The 24,718-nt window shown below is 42.3% G+C and overlaps 1 protein-coding gene across 18 annotated transcripts in view; it reads right to left on the bottom strand.

Annotated features, from left to right (window-relative positions):
- The window catches only part of Erc2 (ELKS/RAB6-interacting/CAST family member 2), an 883,982-nt gene that overhangs the window by 598,715 nt on the left and 260,549 nt on the right, over window positions 1-24,718 (bottom strand). For all 18 annotated transcript variants that reach the window (XR_004389747.1, XM_032918652.1, XM_032918651.1 and 15 more), the window contains 2 exons: window positions 22,152-22,226; window positions 2,247-2,402 (listed from right to left, as the gene is read on the bottom strand). Coding sequence is in view for 17 of the 18 variants with exons in the window: in XM_032918652.1 (XP_032774543.1) it covers window positions 2,247-2,402; window positions 22,152-22,226 (231 nt within the window). In the remaining variant the exon portion in view is untranslated. The remainder of the gene's footprint in view (window positions 1-2,246; window positions 2,403-22,151; window positions 22,227-24,718) is intronic.

The raw sequence follows: 24,718 nt of genomic DNA, 5'->3' as shown, positions 1-24,718 counted from the left end.
CAGAGGTTTAACGACGGACCTCAAAGTAACTAGTGCTTGCCACAGCCTCTTAGGCTTGGGTTGCACAATCCAAAGTCTCTACCTTTTGTAGGAAGAGCGGAAATCTGAGGGTCCATCAAGGAAGTCTTTTAGGGAGCTCCTGCAGCCAGCAGTTATGTTTGGGACTTGCTAGGTTCAAGGACTTCTGCCATCCCAGTATATCTGACACTTCTACCTATATACCAGTTCAAAGTCTCAAACTTTGCTGCTCCGTGTTTACAGCTCGTCTTCCAAAATATGCTGTCCTGGCTTGGCTATGATGCCATATTTATAAAAAGTATAATTTAAGAGGAACAAAAACCAATTTAGGTCTTCAGTGCTACTTTTAAATCACAGGTATTTTCAGAGCCCCACCCATCCACCCACTCTATTTCCAGTCCCCAGGTCCATATCAAACTGAGGGTAAAGGGCCTCTTCCACAGCTAGTTCAAGTATTTCCCTGCCAACCGTCAACAGGCAGCATCCCCAGACTTAAATAAGGAATCCTGCTCCCTCCTCACTGTAGGATAACCAAGAAAAGTCAATCAAGAAATAAGCAATAAATGCTTGGTCCGATCCAGCAACAACATGCTTTCAACCAGAGAACATAAAACTGACTCCTACTGGTACACTCCAGATAAAGTTTATCAGTCTATAAGGAACATTTTTATGAGGTATAACACATTTTTATTTGCATTCATTTCAAAGCCATTTTCCAAGTCAGTTCAACAATCAGTATTTCATCACTCTTATTAATTGGGTTATAGTTCGATGAGAACAATGTTTACAATATTTAGCCACTGTTTTTGAGCCAGACACCTAATTACATTTGTTTTAATTCTCATTTAATCCCTATGAGCCATTTTCTAAGTCTGATGGTGCTGTCCCATTTTATAGAGGCAGAAAATGTGGCTGGGTGACATAATTCTCCCCTAGAGCCTTCCTGCTGGCAAAGACAAGGTAGAGATGGGCCTGAGTCAGCACAAGCCTTTAGTCAACACCTTCCCTGCATCGTTCCAAGATCTTTTCTGTATTCCCTGGTCTAGACTCTTTCTGAAAGCCTCTGAAGTAACTACCATGAGAAGTGAAATGGAACTCAAGAATATGTTCACATGCAGATGTGGGCTAGCAGCCATCGCGACTTCTTGCTGAGGACCACGTGGATGCTCTCTCCACTTGGACAGAGTCCACAATGCAGGGCGGCCTCAGCCAATTTTGTGCATTTTCAGCTGTGTAGGCTGCTTGAACACTCACTCAATCTCCCAGGGCTAAGCTGCAGAGTGGGAAACAGTAATACCACCCTACACTTCCAGCCTTTACTCAAAGCTGTGCCTCTGACCTTCCAGTCCAGAGTGACTTGAACAATGTCTACAGATCACTTTAGGTCTGTGCCTGCTATACTGAAGCTCATCAGAGACAAAATGGCTTAACAGGAGAATAGAAAAAGCAGCCCAAAGTCTCAGAAGACCTCTTTGTGGCTAGTTATCAGCATAATGGCTGTGCATAGGCAGAACTGATCATTTCAGAGCCCAAAGTTAAATTGTAACAGATAGAAGCCAGTTCTCTGAACTGGCAATAGTGGTATAAAGTAATGGGGCAGGTTATTCTAATAATACTCCCTAAGTACTGAAGAGTAACCAAGAGAGAGACATTAACACATCAGTACTGGGCAGTACTGGAGACCAGACAAAGCTGACTGGCTGCTTTGATGAACTAATCTCTGGGAATTATCAAAGCGGCTCAATGATCTCCATTTCACAAATAAAGAGACTCCAGCTTGGAAAGCTAAGCAATTTGACTAAATGAAAGCCCCAAGGCTTAAAATTATTTCTCTTATGCTAAAACCAGAATATGTTGAGATGTGGTAGCAGGCTAACGAGAATGATGCCTTCTGACACAGCACTGTCTAGAGATGGACAAGAAACCAGGCAGGACCATGATTCAAAAGAAAAGAGGGAAGGTAGCTGCAAAAATGGGAGAGAAAAGACTGAAATGCTACTAACTCCTGAGAGATAAACACAAAGGAGCTCAGCCCTGAACCTCAGGAGTAGAAGCCCCACTTAGGATCCCTTGGACCCCTTTCTGGATTAAATTTTCTCATGTCCTTTATTCTGCATGTGTTTCACTTCACACGGGGCCGATTATGTGGGTCTTTGCAGAAGCAAGCAGGTAAACCCCAACTTTCTTCTCTCAATGAGAACATGAAAGACAGAGCCTCTGGGACCTACCTTGGTCTTCATAAACTTGGAGTGGCTTTTGTACACCTCGATCTGTTTGATCTCCTCCTCGCGGTCCTCTGTGTTGAGCACACCATTGGCTTTCAACATCTGGATCTCATCCTCGAGGTCCCGGATGTTCCGTTCCAGTGAAGCAATTTTTGTGTCCTGTTGATAAAAGGCAAAGAAAGTCGGAGGGATGTTGGTTTGATTTTTTTAAAAAAAAAAAAAGTTTCATCATTCCCAAAATAGAACTTGAGAAAGCAACTTTGGAATCGCAGAATTAGCTGTGCTGCAGAGCTAGCCTGGGGTTCATAAGGGATCGTGTTTTCAGACTGTAGGATCACGTCAGGCAATTTTTGAATGATCAGTGAACACTGTGTGTCCATAATACAGGGAGAAACCTAGGTGTGTTTTACTAATGTCCAGGAACAAAACTACTGAGCAACAGTGCAAAAATAATCATATATATATATATATATATATATATGTGTGTGTGTGTGTGTGTGTGTATATACACACATATATATATAGATAGATGTATATGCATATATATATGAGATGTAGTCTCACATATGTGTGTATGTGTATAATATAAATCATATACATACATATATATATATATGTATATGTACAAGAACAAAAACCATTTTGGTAAAACAAGTGTAATTTTGGAACAGTTGACCAGGGTACACTTTTTAGTCCACTTGTATACACAAAAGCAGTTGGTCCCTGTTTATTTCTTTGTATATTCTGTGGCTGTTTTAGTAGCAATGCTTGGAAATTAAGAGAGAAGGAAATTCAAACTCACTAATGGAGAGGAGTCTCATCTCCAATACAGATATAAGTGAAATTAAATAACTGAATCCTGCCTTCATGAACGGTACAATAAATATTGAAAATTTATAACAACTGGAAATAATATATTACAACATCATGATTTATTTGACAAGCAGTCAGGTCCCTACGTGACCAAAAACCCTGACTACCTTGCAAGCCATCGCTAACCTACTGATTTACAGACTAGAGAAACTAGAAATATTACATTCAGATGTGGGATTAATTGAGAAAAAACACCCAGTGACAGACTCTATACACAAGAGAATGCATAATAAGAAACGATGCTTGAGGAAGTATAGAAGAGAGGGCGCCCACAGGGCAAGCCACCAAGCACAACAAAAGAACATTGCACTAAACTTCCAGGATGAGAGGAAATGTCTGACGGTGCCTTAAGCATTCCCACCATCTCCATTTGCCTGCATTACACTACAAAGATGCAGAGAGTCAGCACTGATTTTGTCATTAAATATTAGTGAAAACGAGGCAACAATTCCTTAATTAATTTTTTTAGAACTTGAAAGATTAATTCCATAGTAAATACAATACCTGGCTCCTGTGTTTATTAACTCAGTGTTAAAATGCTAGAACAAATGTACCTCTCTCTTGTGTGGCTACTGTAGATTTCCTTTTCCTATGCCGCATGCCCGATGAAACCCCCACACACGTCAATGTAGTAGCAACCATTATACCAGCCTCAGTGTAGCTGTACTGAAGGAGGAAGAAATAGAGGAAGGACGACAACCGTTTACTGGGTTCTGTTGTGGTTCAGAACCAAATGCTTAATGCAGAAGCTACTTCCATTAATTCTCAGGGAAAACCCTATCAAAATAAAATTTAGATCTGAAGATTTCAAAACTATTATAAAATCCTACAGTCCACAGTTTTATTTTTCTTTGAATATAGTAAGACTGTGCTTTTCCAACTATTAAACAACATTCTTTCAATTAACTAAGAATCAAGTAAATCTCCTTTAATCCTATTATCCAAAGATAACCACCATTTGTGTTCTATACGGTTTCTAGTTTCGGTGAGAGACATATTATTTATTGAATGCATAGAAGCCCTACCTTCTAATGTGATAGGATCTGAGTGTGGGATATGAGAATAGGATACAGCCATGAGGATGGGCCCTTGGGATGATAGTAGTAGTCTTATCAGGAAAGACACTAGAATTCTCTGTTTCTCACTCACTCACTCTCTCTCCTCTATATGAACATAGAAAGACAGTAGCCATCTGCAAATCATGAAGAGGCTCTTCACCAGAGCCCACAGGCTGGTGTCCTAATTTCACCCTGCCAGACCCCAAAGTCCTACTGGTGAAACTTCCAGTCAGGCTTGTTAAGTCAGTGAACTCTAGGAGGCAGAGCCGGGTGCCCCATGTAGGGACTTGTTTCAGTTTTGAACTATGAAAAAAAGAAAGGGAGAGGAGAAAAAGCAGCAATAATAATCCAAAGGCTATAAAATCTAAAATTCATAATGCTCTTCAAAGTAAGCCATTTTACGTTAATAAATTGTCCTAACTATAAATGTGACAAATGTTCAAGGTTATTAAAAGCTTGAAAAGTTACAGGATGAGTATGATTGGCACATTGACTGATTGCCATGACAGCCTTAAGGTTGTATTTATACCAGAAAACACATGAAAAGGTATCTGTTAAGGCAGTAATCAATGTGGGCCGGCAAGATGGTTCATTGGTAAACTGATTGTCTTGCAAGCAAGAGGACTTGAGTATGACCCTCAGAGTCTACATTAATAAAAAATTTGGGCATGATGGTGGGGGCACAATGGATCCCTGTGGCTTAGGCTGGTCAGCCTAACCTTCGTGGTTATCTCAGGCCACTGAGAGATCTGTCTTAAAAATCCAAGAACAGTAGAGCGCTTGGCTAGCAAGCGCAAGGCCCTGGGTTCGGTCTCCAGCTCTGAAAAAAAGAAAAAAGAAAAAGAAGAAGAAAAAAAAATCCAAGAACAGCATCCAAAGAACTCCTGAATATGTCCTTGGGCCTCCACATACAAGCAAACACAGGTGTATGCCCATTGTGTGATTACGCGTTCATGAGCACACATGCACGCACATGCACACACACACACACACACACACACACACACACACACACACATTCTCTTTCTCTCTGTTGAAATGCAAATTGGCACCAATGAGATTTACAAGTATTTTAAATAGAACTAATGAGAGCTTACACAAGCTAAATGAAATCATTATAGGAGCTTCACTGTGTTAAACATGAAGAGAAGATTCATCTTCCTTGCTTTTTCTTCTATAGAAAAATCTCCTGAGCTTTTTCAAGCTCCCATTTGAAATGATCATAGTTTTGTGTGTGTGTGTGTGTGTGTGTGTGTGTGTGTGTGTGTGTGTGTGAGAGAGAGAGAGAGAGAGAGAGAGAAGATGTAAAACCTGCAGTTCTCATATGATTGACACAATTTTTCTGATATGCACTGGTAAGATTTCAGGTCTCAACCATGTGGGCAAAAAGAGAAGAACCTGCCTTCGGTTTTGCTCTTAGTCTATCTCTGAGGCACCAGTTGTCAATAACCACAACTAGCAACTCCTAAACAGAGAAGAAGACACCTCTCCCCCTGCTATTACAGAATTACGTCCTGTTGGGGAGAATCAGAATGGCTCAAGACAGTTTATTCCTAGAACCGAGCTTCTAAATCTGCATACATCTGAGGTAAACGTTCGGTAAACCATGAAACAGAAAAAAAAAATTCACTTCAATAATGTCTTTAAATTAACAACATTTTTCTCCTTTCTTCATAAACAGGCATCCCAAAATGCAAAGGGAAAAGGAAGAATGGGGGAGAAAAGGAATGGGTACTCTAGAAGGATCAATTTATTCTGTCCTTATATGGTTCCTATATTAGAAAGCTACTTCAAGGGCAACAAAATGCATTCCCCAAACTCCTAAGCACAGAAAAAGCCAAAACAGACTTAAACCAATGGCAAAGGACAGATACAAAGCACCAAGGTAGAGCTGGGGTTTGGGCTGTGTACAGGATGTTCAAAACCAAGACAGAGAGTGAGAGAACTAAGCTTGAAACTCGACAACGGCTGCCACATTCCCCTCCCATTGCAATGCCTCTGCTCCAAGAATCCAGGGAGAAGAAATTTTATCTTTCGTTTTCAAGAAAGTTTACAAGGCTATGGCACCTGTGTGACAGCCTACGCAAAGGACCATGGGTGTCCACATTACTCCGGGATGGCTGAAAGTTGCATGCTGACATTCTCTGAGAGGAGACACTAAATGAGCATGCACAGCAGCTCTAAGCCATGGTCTGCAACGAAGATGTAAAGACCCCTCGATGACAATATGGTATGATATCGCCCAAGTTCTGGAAGGCAGAGATGCATCTACGCGTCAGTAGTCTGAACACTGTCACAGTTGCTAAGGGCTCACATTTTAAACAATCTGTTAAGAGTTTTCAAACACACATAGCTTGTTTCACAAGTAAGCATCCTCCAGGAACAAAATTTAGGGAGTGCCTCTGACAGAAACAGAGAAATAAAATACAGTATAGAACAACTTGGTACCCAAAATCTCCATGATGGGGCCTGGTGAGGGTGGGAAAGGCCTGTTGGAGATGTCGGTGCACATCAATGTCTGAAACTCTGAAAAACCCTACAGCAAAGGATTCTGCTCAGGTTCCTCCGGGTTTATCACCTTTGGTCATCAGTTCTTATAATGACTTGGGCTAGCAGGGATGGTCCAGTTGGTAATGTGCTTTCCACATGAGCAGAAGGACCTGACTTTGGGTCGGCAAACACAGTGGCACATACTTATAATCCCAGGGCTGGGGGAGGCCCAACCTTACGGGTGAGCTCTGGGTTCAGAAAGAGACCCCGACTCAAAAACTAAGGTGGGGAACAATCGAGAAAAACAACAGATGCTGTCCTCTGACCTTAGTACGTGCACATGTGAGTACACACGCAAACAATTGTATGACTTAATGAAATAACAAACCAATGATTTGGATTTGCCAAGGGAAAATATTCTTCCCTTCTACCTGAGAAAATATAATCTCACTTTAAAGTAAGGAGGATTAAATATTCTTATTACCATTCATATTACCAAGACTCATACTTGGCCACCAACTAAGTTTGACAGCACTTGCCTTTAACCCTTAAAACAATAAAAAACCCTCCAGATGCTGAGGCCGGAGGATTACAAATTCAAGGCTAGCTTGGGCTGTGTAGACAGATATAGGAGAAGGGAAGTAGTAAGTAGTGGGGAAAAGTGGAAAAGGGGGGAGAGGAAGAGAAAGGGGTTATATAGAGGAAGGAGAGAGGAAGGGACAAAGGAAGGGAGAGAGGGAGAGAGAAGGGAGGACCTGCAGTGAGGTCAATCAACAGTAAAATAGACTCTGGTCATCCTGGATGCACCACTGACCCTTAGCTGATACCTTTTCAACAGCCAAGAGATATGACGCCCACGAAGTTGTTTTGTTTTTATGTGAAATTTTGGCTATAAACTGTAGTATTATTTTCAAGTACGGGGGCGGGGGCGTCTAAAACATGCTTGTTTCTGATCCCTGTTAGGGGAAACGTCCAATCTCCCATAAGTGATTCCTTCTCGTACATGCATAAAATAATGCTTGTAAAACTTTATGCCAAGTGTAGTTCACAGCTTCCATTTAATGATTTGGACAAAAGACAATTTTACATCCATCAAGCAAAATAAGTGCCTGATGTCCAAATAAAAATTAAGTCACAAGACTGTACTCCCAGTAGCCATGCTACTTCTTAACCGAACCATGAACATTAGCAATGGCCGCTGAGTATCACTGGAGTGACAGAGATGCTAGCTGAGCAGGAGTGCTCAATAAGTTACTTTTTTAAAAAGAATCCAGAGTTGTCTAAAATAGATACGCTTCAGACCGATATGTAACTCAGACCCAGGGAGTCTCTCACACACCCATCCATTCACTCAATAAATGGACACTGATCTATTGAGCAGCGATCACTTTCCCAGGCACATAAGAGACCAGGTCAATCGAAACAAGACTCGTGGGCATCCTTTTCTCCTAGGGAAGGGGTATAGTCTCGAGCTCTGTTACTCACAAAAGAGCCTCCAACGAGCAGCAAGGGAGTTACCTGCAGTCTTTTCAGACATACAGAATCTTTAGCTCCAACTCAAAATTACGAAATCATAATCTGCCTTTTCCCAAGATCCTAAGGTCATGGCAGTGCTCTAAATGACTGCAAAGGCTGACCAGGCAGGACAGAGGAGAGTAACCAATGCAAAGAGCCCAGAGCAGCTTACTGGATGAACATACATGGGTAAATAAAACCTCCTTTCAAAGGCTGCTTGACCTGGCACCTGGGAGCCGCAATGCTGTGAGTAGCCTGCCTGGCCAGCTATACCAGTCAGAACACCATTATATCTTTCTGTGTTTGTCAAACATTATGTTCCCCTTAAGCAGCAAGAAACAGATTTCAACTCCTCTCTAGGAACTGAAGGCTGAGATGGCGAGTGGGTGGAACATTTAGAAAAGAAATATCAGTCACAAAAAAGTAACAATTATGTGATTTCTGAGCATAGCAATGTACTTTCCTTTGAATACAGTGGGAATAACATGCTTCATTTGAATATCACGACAAAAGAGAATTTATAAACGCTTCTCACAGAGCAGGAAACTCACCATGGCCTATATCAGTATATAGGCATTGATCAACAAACAAATGACCAAACTGACTTAAAGAAGACATGATCTAATGCTCAGGAAACAGAACTACATAATTGCATTCTGTTTTATTTACAATAGACTTCTAAACTCTTATTACTGAACACCACAGAGGCTTAAGATTGCTCAACCTTTAAAAGTCATCTACTCACGGATAAAAACATAACGCAGCAGCCTTGAGTCTTAAACTAGCGGTGTCTCATCCAACCTCCAGAATGACCTACAATATGACCATGGTCCCATAGCATATTTGGAGAAAAAAATGTATAGAGAGAAATCAAAAACTCATCTTCTTGGTCCTTATCAAATTATGAACAGATATAGAAAATGACAAAGGGCAGGCCAGGTTTCAGATGACAGCAGTATGTCTGTTTATATAGGTATCTACTTCTTCATGGAGAAATGTACAAACACAGAATCAGGTTAAAGCCAAGCCAATCAAAGGCAACTTGGCTGGGCACCACAGTCTCATTTGTGTGCACTGACTCATTCCTAGGAAGCCTGTGCTTTGGGCTGAGGTCTTCCTGCCACTCTGACTCTGATATACACAGTACTGATGTCAGAGCGTGATGAAAACACTCACCTCTCATGTTTCCAACTAGATACCATGTGGCTTTTGAAAGGATGGCCTCCTTATACAAATTTGTTATTGCTCTTAACTGACTTAATTGTAACTAAACAAGCTAACGGGGCTTGGGGAGATGGCTCACGTTAAGCGTATTTGTTGTTTTTGCAGAGTTCCTGGGTTAGATTCCCAGCACCCACACTTGGGTTCGTGGCCATCTGTACTTTCCACAGGCATGCATATGGTGCACATACATACATACACGCAGGCAAAATACTCATAACCACAAACCAATCTTTATAAGTGTGTGTGTGTGTGTGTGTGTGTGTGTGTGTGTGTGTGGCAACGTGTGTGTATCGTGGGAGACAGAGACAGAGAGAGAGAGAGAGAGAGAGAGAGAGAGAGAGAGAGAGAGAATGTTAAAATTCCAAACGATCTGCATAAGAAGGTAAAACCTTAGCCTTCAAGAGCCACAGACACAGACTTAAGTGTGGGTCTCAGCTCTGGCTTCTAGAGTTTGAGGTGATAGATGAACCCAGCCTCTCTGAATGTAGCACATGCTAAGAAAACTGTGAATGTCTATGATGCTTGGGAAAGACCTCCCGTACAGTACTGCCCACCACCACAGCAAGAAGAAGGCACTATGGTTGTCACATCACACTACCATTGTCTCTGTTAACTCTCTAGTTCAGTAGAAACGCAAGCCAAGATGGCAGCTCCTATTCCTACTACGCCTTGTCAAACTTAGTGGGCATGTTCCTCCCTTGCCATGAGAAGGAAGAGGAGGACAACATGGAAAACCTCTGGAACAGTAACCATAGTGGAAGCGTCGTCTGCTTAACTACTGCTTGGGGCTTTGTTTCTCTTGTTGGGGGGCTACTGTTGTTTTGGTTTTTCGTCGGATCAGCTGATTTTCCTTTGGGTAATCGTATTTGCCTGTCTTGCCGGTTAGAGTGGGTTTTTAATTGTTTGGCTCTTTCCAGAAGCAAGAACCATGTATCTCAAGACTCAGTGACAGACCCAGAACTTTAACTCTAGCAAGGGCGATCAGGATCTGTTAAGAAAATGACATACATAGATTTGAGATGCAAACACTCTCTCCTTTTCTGAGCATAAGGAAACATGGGTGTATGTATGACACTGATAACACGCAACGAAAACCTGCCAGTGACAGATCTGGACTGGCTGGCTGGCCCAAATGTGTAATAAGGTACCTGGGACTCTACTGTTTCCTGACCAACCTAAAGACTGGCTTCAGAGAAGGAGTTGCACTTTAGACACTTGACCTACTCATGATCTTCCTTCCACACAGCGCTCTTTGTCTGAAAATCACAGAGTAAATTCATGAGAAAACAGTGAATGTGTATGGGAGAGATGTAAGGGATGGGAAGATTTCAGAAACTACTTACAGATGAGTGCACGGGCAACACACACACACACACACACACAACACACACACACACACACACACACGCACGCACACACGCACATATACAAAGAGCATTTGGATTCTAGATACTCATCCTTTGTGAAAAGCAGTAATAAAATGTGTCTCGAGAATGCAGCAAATGCTTTGCAGGGAGGATAAAAAACAAGGGTACCTCACTCTCCTCTGTTTCTTTTCCAATCCTCAGGAAAAAGACTGGTGAAAATGCTCTCTGGCCACGCAGCCAACCTAAACTTATTCTTCATGTTCCTTTTAGCTCTAGCCATGGCCTTGGTTGGGGCAGAGGCCTCCACAGAAACTCTAAAACATACCACAAGTCTTCCTGCGTTCAACCAGCTTGTTTCATGGAAAAAGCAAAGACAGCAGAGGAATTCAGCCCACACCATCACCAGTGTGGCCTGATGGATGTGGAAAGGGAGTTGTGCCTTAAAGACGAGGCCCATGACTGTCGGTACACTGTCATTACCGCAGCTTGAAAGGGGAAGTTCACATGAGGCCTGTGGTTGACTTCTCGACCCTATGGGTAGCGTTGCACGCCAGGAAGGAAATTGCAGCCCCTAAATAAACAATAGGCTGGGCAGTGTGCAACAGCAATGGGGCAGGCAGTGGCTGCTGGTCTGCACTGTGCTGACCAAGACACAAGACAAAAAGCTAAAGTGACAAGAGCAAGGTGAAAAAGCGAGGTGACAAGAATGTCATCACGACTCAGACATAACAGAGACATCTTTTGAGAATCCTAATTACTAGCATGAAGCCTCCAAACTTGGTGGAATTTTCAAAGCAGGACACTTAACTCCAATCTTTTCATTTGCCAGATGTTTGGAAGCAAGGGATGGATGTCACCGGCCATTTATTATAAACCATTATGCTCTGGTGATATGATTCCCTTATTTTTTCTCCACTGGTTTGTCCTTTCAAAGACATTTGAAAGCCTTTTCAACATGCAAAGCATGACTGTGTCTCTGCCTAAAGAAAGCTTATTTAACTCTGTTTCTCTGGAGGTCTTTACTCAAATGTTGCATTTTTTTTTAATTTACAGGCAAAATTCAATTTTCAGATTAAAAGAGAAGGAAGGGGTTAAGAGAGTAAGGTTCCTTGAGTATCAATTAAATACCAGGATCTTTCCTCTGGAATCTTCACAGTCAAGTCAAGGAAAACAAGAGTAATATTTTAAGGATTTGTGATCGTCTGTTGTTGATGACAGGTACTTGTTGGGAAATGTGTGTTGTTTTGTTTTACTTTAGATAGGATCTGAGGAATTTACAGGTGTCTGTTATCATCACACATGTTGTTATGTTGTTGTCCTAAATAAGAATTATACTTCATCCCGATCAATGCAACACAGTTGGAAGCACGACCATTTAGAGGTGGGGAAACAGTGGTGGTACCTATTTTATATGCCATAACCTCTTTCCATGTTATAGCTGCGGCATCCTGGTAAGCCATGAGACTGAGGTAGGAATACTACTTGAGTCTACTTCAAAGTCTGTTTGGGAATCATACTAGGACACCTTCTCCAAGAGAGCATTAATACATCTCTACCCCTTACATTATAAAGTTACTTAAATAAAGTGAGTATTAATACTTACCAGACTGATCACTCCTTTGGACTATTCATCTTTAAACCTAATAACTGGAGGATGAGCTGTAATACACAGACCCTAAAATTCACCCATTTGATTCAGTGGTCGGGTAAGCATTGTTACTCTCTAACTCCACACCATTTCAGGGCCCAAAGCTCTGTGCCCACTAGCAGGGGCTCATCTGGCTCTTTTCCCCATAGCTATTGGCATTTGCTCATCTTCTGTCCCTAGTCTGTCCACATTGGGCACTTCACATGGTTAGAATCAGGTAACAGAGGGTCTTTTGTGACTTGGCTTCCTTTATTTACTTGGCCTTCCTTTATTTATCTCTGGGTTGCTGTATGCATCAGTCATTCATTATTTCTTTTTGCTGAGTAACATGTGACTGTGTGGGTACCTCCAACTGGATTTCTTCATGATGGACACATTAGTGGTTTTACTTTTGCAAATATGAGGAATGGCAGTGAGACTTGTCTTCAATTTTGCCCTGTGTGCCTAGATGTAGGATTTCTGGGTCATGTTTAGGGTTTTGAGGTTCTGCCCATCAGCTTTCGAAATGCACCCCACCATTTCACACCCCTCTACATGCACCTGACCCTTCCACATTTTCCACATCTTTTTCAGTGTTCCTCATTTGGCTTTTGTTTTAGCCATCCTATGGGGGGAAGGAGCTAATCTAAATATAATTTTATTTACATTTCTCTGATGACTAATGATGCCTAGGTTCCTTTGATGTCCATGCTGGCTACCTGATTACTTTTCTGGAGGTCTGTTTAAGTCCTTTGTCTAATTTTTAAGTGTGTTCTCTGTTTTCCATGGTTGAGCTTTCTCTCCTTTTAAGTGAGTATTTTATATAAAGGTAACATATATTGGAAGTAACCCAACTCATGCTATTTTTCGCACTTATGGTGAATTATCACCAAGTAAGTGCTGACTCAGCATATGCCAACCAGCTCACACATCCAGGCATGAGCACCAGTGCCAAGGTATTTTTCCCTGACTCTTGGTCGCCTACACTAAATTAGCCACCATCTGGGTATTTCACACCATTAATTAGTTTTGACTGACACAAAGAACATCATGTTGTTCGTGCTCTTTTGGATCTGGATTCTTTCAAATTGTTTTGTGGATGTTAATTGTGTTGTCACATAGAGCAATAGATTGCTACTTCTTGCTGTACAGCCTTCCATGGAATGAATAAACTAGATCTTGCACATCATTGTTAAGAGTTGTAGATGATCTGGGTTTGCTAATGTCATCATAACTGTCATTCTTGTACAAATTTCATTTCATAACTGTTAATAGAAGATTGACTTTTAAATATGAACCAGACGTTTGGCTAAATTTTAACATTTTAATATAAACATACATACACACACACACACATGTGAAATTTCCTGTACTTGCAATCATTGTCTCTAAATTACAAAAAAAAAATGCCTTTATTAATTTATTTCTAATTCTTAGACTTGTAATGTTGGACTCCCAAGCAATAGACACTCCTACCTGCTTCCGGTACTGTGGTGAAAGTGATCAACTGTTGGTGTGAAATGCACCTGCTACAGCTTTCTTGTAGCTCCTGGATTAAGGCAACCCCTCACGTATAATCTCAAGGCATTTTTGAAGGTGTTTCAAAGGTGCTTTCTCTGTGTCTACTCAAGCCACCTACAAGCTTTCTTTATATTTTGCTATGGAGAATAGCACTGGTATCCAGATCTTAGTGCAGTTTTGCCATTTCCCTTGCCATCCCTCGTGGCACTCATTTAACTTAGATATTTCCCAGTTTATTCAGATCATTACTTCCAGTGCTTTGGTCGGGCCAGACAGAAACGTGGAGCTTAAGTAGAACACATACAGGACAGGCAGTTCGCCCTTCCATTCCATTTAGAAATACTTTTCCTATGATCCATCTAACTCCTTCCACAACTGTTTGGTACAGTTGTCTTGCATTTGGGTTCTGAGGGGTTTCGTTGGCTTGGTAGTGAGTTTTTAAATGACATCACCACTGTCTGTAGCCTCTAGGACTCTTGGGTATTCTATTTCTACTCACACAGTTTTGGCAGGTTGTATTTTTAACAGAATTTAGTCATTGACCTAAATTTTCAATTTCGTTATCATGAATCATTCATTAAGTATCCCCCTGTTTACGTTTTAAGGTTTGGAGTGATGTCCCCATTCCTCCTGCCTTGGTTATTTGAGCCACCTCTCGTGTTGCCGAGGCTTCTAAGCAGGACCTGTCATTCTCGTGAATCTCTTCTGACAGTTGGTGCTTGGCTGCGGTGCTCCTAGCTAAAAAAGGCTGACATCTTGGTTCACTAATGTTGACTCTTGTTTTTATTTTTCTTTCCTTCTACTTCCTTTTGGTTTCTCTTTCCTTGTTTCTAGGCTTAAAAAGTCTCCTCTCAAGCTCGTGTCGGCCTCCTCATCTTCACTCTCACAGTCTTCTCTGCTTACAACCCATACCCCAACCCATCCATTTTTCACAACTGTGCCAGTTCTCCAAAGCTGACCTCTAAATGCCACTTTCCCAAGAAGCATTCCCTCCCCACCCCCACCTCATTTGATATCATCTGGGTTCCCACTTCTGCCTTTCTTACCCAATTTTGTAACCTGGGTGTCCACACCTGAGTTACTTACAGTTCAGGGTGTGGCTCGTTTTAGATGGTTTGGTTTTGATCCACCATATGGTACTGTGCACAACATAACTGCTCAATAAATACAGGTGTGTGTGATTCAAATTCAGGAGTGACATTTTCACAACTAACAAAGTTAACAGCGGTAATCCTCACCTCTCACCATGGTCAGACAATTAGACTCAAGTATATCATAGGAAGAGTTCCAGCAAGGGAGGAAAAAGATGCTGTTTTTTTTTTAAACCTTACTCGTTCTAAAGACAATTAAGTATCTCTCATAGCTATGTTTAACTGGACATTTTGCCTTTTGCTTTTTTTGGATGTCCCTTACAACCCACGATTTCCCCCCTTATTTAAGAAAAATAGTTAAATGGGACAGAAAAAGTTTCAAGCTGCAAGACGAGGTGAAGAAATTTCCCATGGGGGGAAAACTAAGCTACAGGATAATTCTAGCATCATAAATGAAGGCTGCATGTTTTCAAAGGCTTTTCTGATTGGATTTAAGACCCACTCCACAGGAAGAAACACATACCAGGCACCGCAAAAGTTACCAAAAACCCATACTGGGGGCTCAAAGGCACCAGAGGTGACCCAACTATTATTATTCTGCTAAATGGACATAGTTCAAACTGTCCTTTGCTTGTATCTTTCTTCCTGTAGATCAGTGCAGCTCTCAGCCCTTATCACTGTGCAGTAGACAGTGATTAACACAAAACCCAGCACTGGCCAAAGTGCACAGAATACAGCTTGACAGAGTGTTGACCCATATATGGGAAACCTAGACCAGCACAAAAGGCTCAGAAACCATCCATTAGGGCCAGAATGATTTTAAGAGTTAGAGGTCAGGGGAGCCCAGAGCAAAATGGTCTTCAGGAGAGCTGCTACACTCATGAACTGACAGCAGCGGTGGTTGCTTGCATAAGGCCCCAAAACAAGCCTCCACCCTAACTGAGGAATCCTAGAGAGTGATGGTGTCTGAGGGAGGGGGGATTAGTTTTCTTTAAGGGTGTGGCCCGTTAGGTCAACAACACATCAGTGGGTGCCTATGCATCAAGGAAGAGCTGGGTAACACAAAATGGACTGGGCTAATGAAAAACATAAAAGACATGAAGTTCACTGTGGTGGGGAGGTGGGGGAATCTGGGAGGAACTAGGGGGAGCAGTGGAGAGAGAACATACGATCAAAATGCATAAAATTCAAAAAAAATAATTAGAAAAATACGTTTAAAGGTTTATTTTGTTGAAAACGAAAACAGAGCTTTGCAAGCCTGAACCCGCCATACCCCACTGCTAGAACACAAAACAAACAAGCAAAAAAACTTCACAATAAATAAGACTCCGAACTCAGAGTTGGAGTCAGGAGCCATGCTGACTACGGGAGACATACCCGAAGGCCAGAAAACACACGTGTGGGGTGAAATCACCCCTGCCTCACACCACCGAGTATAGCACTGAACCTTTGCAAACACGCCATGGGCTTCTCCAACACCCAGAGCTGGCTCTGCTCTTCTTAGAAGCAAGTCTCTGCACACTTTCCCAAATAAGTGCTGAGAGAAAAGCCACTTGACCCGTGAGCTAATAAACCTGTAGAGAGCTCAGAACTGGTGCTCGGTGAACACCGGTGTGGCTCGGGGAAGCACTTATCCCAATCCCAGCTGCCCACCCTGCTCGCTGTGGGCTCATGGGCCGGTTGCTTCTTTCCTCTAAACCATGGCCATATCATCTGGAATGGGATCATTGTGTCTACTCCCGGGCTTACAGAGACCGACTAACTTCTCTACGAGCCTGGGAGGAAAGCTTGCTGTTGGCATAGGGAACGCTCTGCTTAGCGATGTCACTGTGTCACCACTCTTGTTCATTCCCCATCAAAAGGGCAGGGACATGTTTGTTTGCTGTACATTTACTTCACTTGCACACAATGCTGGGGATCAAAGCAAGGGCATCACACAAGTCCTCTACCACAAAGCCACAACCATGGAGAGTCATGTACAAGCCTAGCAACCTGCATATGGCAGAACTTTCCTGTGAATGCAGCATCCTGAGAGAAGAAATTCCTTTACTTAAGATCTTAAACTGCCCCAAAGATAACTAAAACAAACTGTATAGCATCTGGAGTCAAAAAACACACAAAACAAAACACACAAACAAACAAAAAACACTGACTCAGTTCATGAGGGTTATTGGGCTATGGTCGAACCAGGTTTGGATTCAAAGGTTCCCCATATACCATAGACCCAAATGAATTTGATCAAGTGTTAAGATTCCTCTTAGGGGAACCTGAATTCACCTTCAAGACAGCATCACAAAAAAGAGCTGGGCATGAGAACAAGGTACAATGTTCCATTTTAGTAAGAGAAGACAGAATCTGCCCTGAATCATGGCTGAACAGAGGCCTATCCGTCTGTGAGGCAGGGAGGCACTGGAGTATCTTGACGAAGTTTATTCTAGTGCTGCCTCTTGCTTCGTTTCAACCGGTTAAAACAGCCTTGGGGTATAAATCACACTCAGGAGGAATGGCCCATGGGACACCTGCCTCTGCTGGCCACATGGCTACAAAACTGAATGTCCATGCTCCAACCGAAATTCTCTATCATGGAGACATCGTGCCACCGGCCTTTTGATCTTCTGTAGTTGACAAGGTCATAAGATCAAGTGTGATTCCTGAGATTTTTATTAAAGCTTGTACATCTTCTGGGAATGTTCATGTGGTAAAGTCTGGTGAAGGAAGGATAATTGCTGCTGTACTAGCAAAAAGTTGGCTTTCTTTCCTTCTTTTGTGTATGTGTGTGGACATGCATATGGGGGTTTTGGGGTGACTGTGAACACCTCTGTGGGTATGCTCATGCAAGGTATATATACCCAGAGGCCAGACACCCATATCAGCATCGTTCTCAACTCATTACGATGTGGCAGCGCCTTCCCCAGCTCACAGAAGGATGTACCTGTGTTCAGCTGTGACTCGGGGCAGGGGCTGCCTCTCTTACTAAGTTCATGTTTTCAGACAGTTTCCTCGCTGACTCTGTAGCTCACCAACTGCCTAGGAGGACTGACTGACCAGCAGGCCTGGAGAGCCACCGGCTTCCACATGTCCAGTGCTGGGATTTTAGGCCTGCAGCACCATGCCTGGATTTATGTGTTGGTGCTGGGCTGAGAATCTGAACTCGGGTTCCTGTGCTTAGTGAGAACACCTATATGGTAAGTCCATTATTAGCCAAGACATCTTCCCATCCCAGAAAACTGTCCATGTGCATCGTCCAATTTACTGTGTTAAGCGAGTGAGGGAACCCTGGGTCTTTGTCAGTCTGAGCTGTTAAGTTGGCATGAGGTTTTATAGCCCATCTCAGGAGTCATCATTTCTCCAACATTGGTTTACTTTCTGAATTAAAAGCAAAACAAACAAGTGAAGACCTAATCATCTCCCTTCCCTTGCTTCTGTGAATTTTGGAACTGTTGTAGCCATTTTCTTCAGGCAAGGAGATGCTGCCTGAAAACAGCTCTCACAAAGAAGGACAAGACAAAAACCAGAATGAGACAAAAAGGCATGTGCTGGTACTTCTTGAGCCCCTGGATCGAGCTGTGCCTGGAATGGTCTCTGTTTTGGTTTGGTTTTTACTGTTCTATTGGTTTTATAGTTTTGCTTTTGTTTTCAGTTAAATATGCCAATAAATTTCCCTTTGATTTCAGCAGTTCTGTATTAGATTCCCATTGGCTTAAAAGTTCTAAGGAAAAACATTCTGCATAGAGCTGACAAGCACTGCCATCCACAGGATTCATTTTCTCCTTACTTAAAAATAGGATAAAGTTTATCAATGAACTTAAGAAAGTGAGAGCTTCGGGCAGCATGCTCATGTCATGTCAGATTTATACTAAAAACAGGTTAAGAATATAGTCTTTCAAAGACATTGGCATTAAATAGAGAAAAATGAAAGCTTGGCTTTTGAGCTGTCCTTGTAGGCAGTTCGCCAACAGAGGAGCAGAGGAAAGAATCTTTGGCCATAGAATCCAAAAAGGAACTCCATGAGAAAGGAATTTCTCAGAGAAGTGCACACAGTTTCCCACATACAGATGCGGGACATACCTGCCAGACCAAATCGGGGCCAAATTTAAACCGTGGAGATTCCTGCAAGAAGATGAATCATCAATGACGTCCTTCTCTTCTCGTCTTTTCACTCAGGAGACTTTAGCCCAGGCTCAACTGGGTGCTGGGAGGTGGGTCTGGAGAGGACCATCCCCTACTGTGATATGGCTCCCTTCTCCAGGACTCACCCTGCAGAGACTCCACACAAATCAGCAACTCTGTAGGGCACGCAGCTCCCAGAGAGCAGTGGGCTGGAACCCAAAGAAAGCTCAAGAGAAGCAGGACTCTGCAGACCCTCACAGCAAGCCCCTTTTTGCAGAGTTGACGTAAATGTTTGTGGAAACAAATGGGCTTCAGAACTTTACCCTCAGTTTCCCTAAGGAACAAGGGACAAGCACAGGGTATCTTGTCAGTTCTAACTCATGTCATCTTCCTGAAACTAGGGGGCTCTTAAAGAGACTTTTCTGGATTTCTGAATGGGGCGTTAAGACTCTTGTAATCCTGGCATTTGGGAAGGAGACACAGGGGATCAGGAATTCCTGGTTATCCTTAGTTACATAGTAAATTTGAGGCCAGTGTGAGAGATACATGAAACAAGAGACTGCCTCTAGAAGAAACAAACTATTCCTTTCTTTAACTTTAGATTTGGCAAATCACTAGTTAACAATGACTACATTCAGCCAAAACCAAGATTAAAAAAAAAAATCTCAAATTCCAAGCTCTGAGTTTAAGTTCTGTTCAGTAGTCCCCTCTAAGGCTTGTCCTGTCGGGGTTACTAACACTCCCTCTAATTTTTAATGTACAAAATTAGATGAGATCAGAGCCTCTGTCACAAATACACACGCGATGTAGGAGACAACCCTGCACCAAGAGCCTCTCTGACTCAGTTTAGGTATGTGGAGTCTAGATGCTAATTGAACCAAACTTCTCTATGGATAAAATATAAGGTGCTTCTGTGAGCTGGGGGTGGGGGGCAAAAGGACAGCAGAAATGTGGGCTCTGTTTCCTGGGACATACATTGATCTTTATTTACCCTAAAAATATGATTCTATACGTACAATCAGCATCAGGGATATCCACTGAAAACTTTTAGACTCAGTTTACAGAGAATATGCTTTTCTTAAGCTCCCTCTTGTGTTCTATGGTTTCCCACTTAGCTAGACTAAATGAAAGCTCTTTATTTACTTTTTTGTCTTATAATAAGATATGAAGCTACAAAGTAAATAGAATAAAACAGAATTTCTACTTTAAACAGTCACCAAAAATTTCTCTGTCTTTGAATGGTGATATTTAACAAGGAAACACTGTCCATACTTGGAGAGGACTCTTGAGATTTCTAGAATTCCCTTTTTCTTTATTTAAAGGAATGGAAATTTAGAAATAAATTATACACATCCCCTTCCTTATTACTTTTTGTGTTGACAACTGAGGCAGTCAGTGTAAAGGTTGGTATGATGGGGGTTGAGCCACACTTATAAAATTAAAAGACACACATTTCAGTTGGTCTCTGGCTCTGGCTATCTGACTGTTTCCATCTGTCTGTCTGTCTGTCTGTCTGTCTGTCTCTCTCTCTCTCTCTCTCTCGTGTGTGTGTGTGTGTGTGTGTGTGTGTGTGTGTGTGTGTGTGTGTGTGTGAGAGAGAGAGAGAGAGAGAGAGAGAGAGAGAGAGAGAGAGAGAGAGAGAGAGAGAGAAATGTTTTGGGTTGGGTTGGGTTTTTTTCACCCTTCAATCTAGTTTCAGGTTTGGCTACAATGCGAAGAGAAGTTGAAATCCCAGCATCAAAGTACTGCCTTCTAAGTTCAGAGTAAGTTTCCTTTCGCAATAAAGTTACATGAATTAACAACCCTTAAGCTAGTATTAATTATTACTACCTAATCTTATTAGTAGTTTATTCAAATGATACTTTTCAAACCAGCCTGTTCAAGTATCTCCTGAGTGCCACATTCAGGTAAGTGACCTGGAGATGTAGAGGTGCAAAATAATTGTTTTAGACTGTTGCCACCAAACAAAATCCTCTACTAAAAACACTGTCACTGACTAGTTAAGAACAAAATCTCAAGTCAAGAATTCAACAGTTCATGTAAGTTTTTCTCTAGGGCTCAGAAATTTTAAGAGACAATTCAGAGTCATGTACTGTGACACACTGTAGTCAAGCCTCAGTCTAGAAATCTCTGAGTACGATCTCAAGTGTGGATCCTCAGACTATAGATCTACTCTTGTTGAAAATATTTTCTCCCTAATAGAACAATTTAAATAAAATTATTTATTCTTAAATTAAGTATTTTTTTTACCATTTGTTTCCTTCTGTCAAAAAGCAAAAAAGAAAAAGAAACAGAAAATTGGAAATAGAGGAGCCCAAGCATCTAGACTTTAACAAACCAAACATGTCACGTTTACTTTTGTTTCTTGATCATAGACAAGGTATGTCCATCCCCACGGATTTGATTACCCCTCACCTGCCCTAAACTCAGTGAGGAGGATTTTTTTATATATATTATTATTCCTGAAATAGTTTTTATGTCTTTCAATAGTACTTCTATACTGTGCAAGTATTTAATAAATTATTCTTACTTCTAGACTGGCTAAGGAGAAACTATTGGAGTGAAAAGAAAGTTCTTTAACTCCAAAGTTCTTTGGAAAGTGAGTACTAAGGACGGTGGAGTTCCCAGATTTAATGTCCCCACTGCATCACCACGTCAAATCCTAGTTTTTCAAAGATGTCTTTTCATTATAACTGGAGGAAGAAAGGGAGCAGGGTTGCTCGATTTAGAAGTAAACATTTGCAATGCTCAAACAAAAGAGCCCTTAAAGGCATCAGTCACTCTGTGGGAAGAAGCCCAGCTCCTTTTAAACGAGGGCTACTTGAGCCCTTTATTCATTTGCCTGGAACCGCTCTTTAATTAAAGAGCCAATAAAAAGAAATTCACTAAGAAAAGCAAAAGACCGGGAGGCAGAGCACCCTGCATGATGTCTAGGGACAAACTCTGGATTCATGTAGAAGTTTGTCAGTCACTATCCAGTCACAACGAACTCCCAGGCACAGCTGGTTCTGACAAACGTGCTTAGCTCCTACCTTCATTTCGATGACAGTCTGGAGCGCCTTCGTCTTGGCTGGCTCCGGCTGAAGTTGGCTTCTTCGGTGCAATTCCTGGGGAGGAACACGATAGAAGTAAGTCTGACGGCTCATCCTTCTGTTATACCATGACCTTTACACAGCTACCACACAGCCCACCAGGTCCAGGCTTCCTGCATGTGGACATAAACAAGCCACAGGTGCCTCTTCCCCCACACTCCTCAGCATCCCTCCTGCCTGCAGCCCGTGTTCCGGTGAAAGGCTCCTGGCACATGCGCTATTTCTGAAACCTCCATCAATAATTAATGTCAACTGTGACAAAGCCAGAAAGTGATCGGAGTCCAAACACTGTTCAACACGGGCTGGTGCCCAGCCTCCGAATCATAATTTACGAAATTATATTACGCTGTGCTCCCAGCACAAACACAGCAAGGAGACGGAGCGAAGAAAATGACTAACGTGGCTGCAAATCTGCTGCTCGCACGGCATCCGGCTACAGAAGCAGGTCTGCACCGAGCGGTTTAAAGCCATTTCGGCACAACTGTGACACTTTTGGAGTGCTCTGGTGAGTCCCTGCGAATCTCTCGCTTATGGATTCACACTTTGGGTTCTTACTTAAAAATCATATCCGTGGGTGATATGCTTACGGATCATGATGCCAAGAAATTAAAATTGGCATCAAAATCAAGTCTGTCCAAAGAGAGACAAAACTGGTCAAACCCAAAACTCCTGAAGGGCTGAGAGTCTCTTAGCCAAAGAGCAAATACCACCATTATGATTTTAAGTTTGAAGCCCCCCACACACACACACACTTCTCTTCAAAAGAATCATTTGCCAAGACTTTAAAAAGTCATCTTAGGAGAGAAAACCAAGGTTTGTTCATGTTCTACTTTGGCTCCCTTAACAGATATCAACTGTTTTGTGATAATAGTTACCAGGAGGGTAAATACAGGACTCACACAGGCTGGTGACTGATACAGGTCATTTATAAAGACTCCAGTAAGACTTATTTCTGGTCCCAGAAAAGCCAATTGAGAATCAATATGGACTACCTCTAGGCTTTCGAACCTCTGGACTATAAATGCTAATGTTGTAAAAGAAAACGTGGAGCAGTATGATTTCTAGCTTTTCCCATGAGGGCATTTAAATGAACTACTTGTCAGTATGTCTGTTTACTGACACCACTGTTCCATAAAGATGGGACACACTGATGTAAAAACTGTTAGAAAAAGATAGCCCTATCCAGGACAAGGTAATGAACAGGTAACTTTAATCAGTATCCTCCTTTGGTAATCTTTTATGCCAGTGACCAAGAAATCCTGACTGTGTGCCCAAGGCCAGGCTGGGTACTGACCAGCACCATCAACTCACCAACCCGGGCTTGGAGTTCTGAGACTCCTAACCCACCCTCGATGCTCTGAGCAGCACAGATCACCAGTCTTACACAATACTTTTTCTCAAATTCGTATTTAAAAACCTTCCCCTAATTATTAAAGATGCCCACACATCAGTTGCCACATTTCTCCTGGTAACACAGCCCTGATCTAGAGCTGCTGATGCTATTATATGAAGAGAGAAACAGAAAAATATTCTCAGTCCTTCCAGAGGCTTATGATCGAAGGACCTGGTAATGGTCAGCTCCCAGGAGGCCGCAAGTGCTTTTGAAGGACGGACCTTATAGACAGTTGTCCTTCATTGAGCTTCTACTGAAGATGGTACTGCTTGTTTCTTAAATGTCTCGGCACTACCAAATGAGGAAGATGACCTAGACAGAAACTGAATCCAAGGTGCTTCTGGCAAATATTTAAGCACCAGCACCCACCATGGCCCACTTTAAGATACCTAACTGGTGTCATTTAGTGGAATCTGGGAAGTGCTATGGCTGAGACACTGTCTAACTGGGTCTCCAATGTTGCGTTAGAATATTGGTTCTGAGTGTGGCCGTGTGAGAGGTAGCAGAACCTTAAATGGTGCAGCCAAGTGGGGGGGGCCACTGACAGGAACACTGTTCAGACAGGAGCGAGTACTCCTCATGGGACCTTGTTTTGGCATGTTTCCCTAAGAGGTCACTACAAGAGTAGGCCTGTCTGTCAATCACTCTATCTCTGCATGTGACCCTGTCCCTCTCACACGCGCCCTCATCGTGAGACCATTCTTCTAGACACGATGCTCAAAGAGAATGCCATGGAGAGGAAGACATCAGGATCTTACATCCCCACCGGCAGAACTGGATACATCCCTTCACTCCCCCTCTCTGAACCAAAGAAAAAGCTGCTTTCTGGAGGTGAGGCGGGGATGGAAGAACAGTGCCTGCTACCCCGAGAACAGTACTAATTCAATAGGTAGCTGACTCAGAAATGCTAATCTCTGGCCCGTGTTTCTAGTCACACGAATTCTAGGCTTTAAAAACAGAAGAAAAAGAAAACAGGGGTGGGGGGGGCATGGCAGTGCAGATCCAACTGCCAACCTTTTTGGGAGGTCAGTCTGAAAATATACCAAGATTCTAGAATTCTGGGCATGAAGAATCAAGTGGCTCACTGACATGACATCTCTTGGCCCATATTGAG

Source organism: Rattus rattus, chromosome 13, assembly GCF_011064425.1.
Source record: "Rattus rattus isolate New Zealand chromosome 13, Rrattus_CSIRO_v1, whole genome shotgun sequence".
NCBI lineage: Eukaryota > Metazoa > Chordata > Mammalia > Rodentia > Muridae > Rattus > Rattus rattus.
The sequence above is the reverse complement of the archived record's forward strand: the minus strand, read 5'-3'. Positions and strand labels throughout refer to the sequence as shown.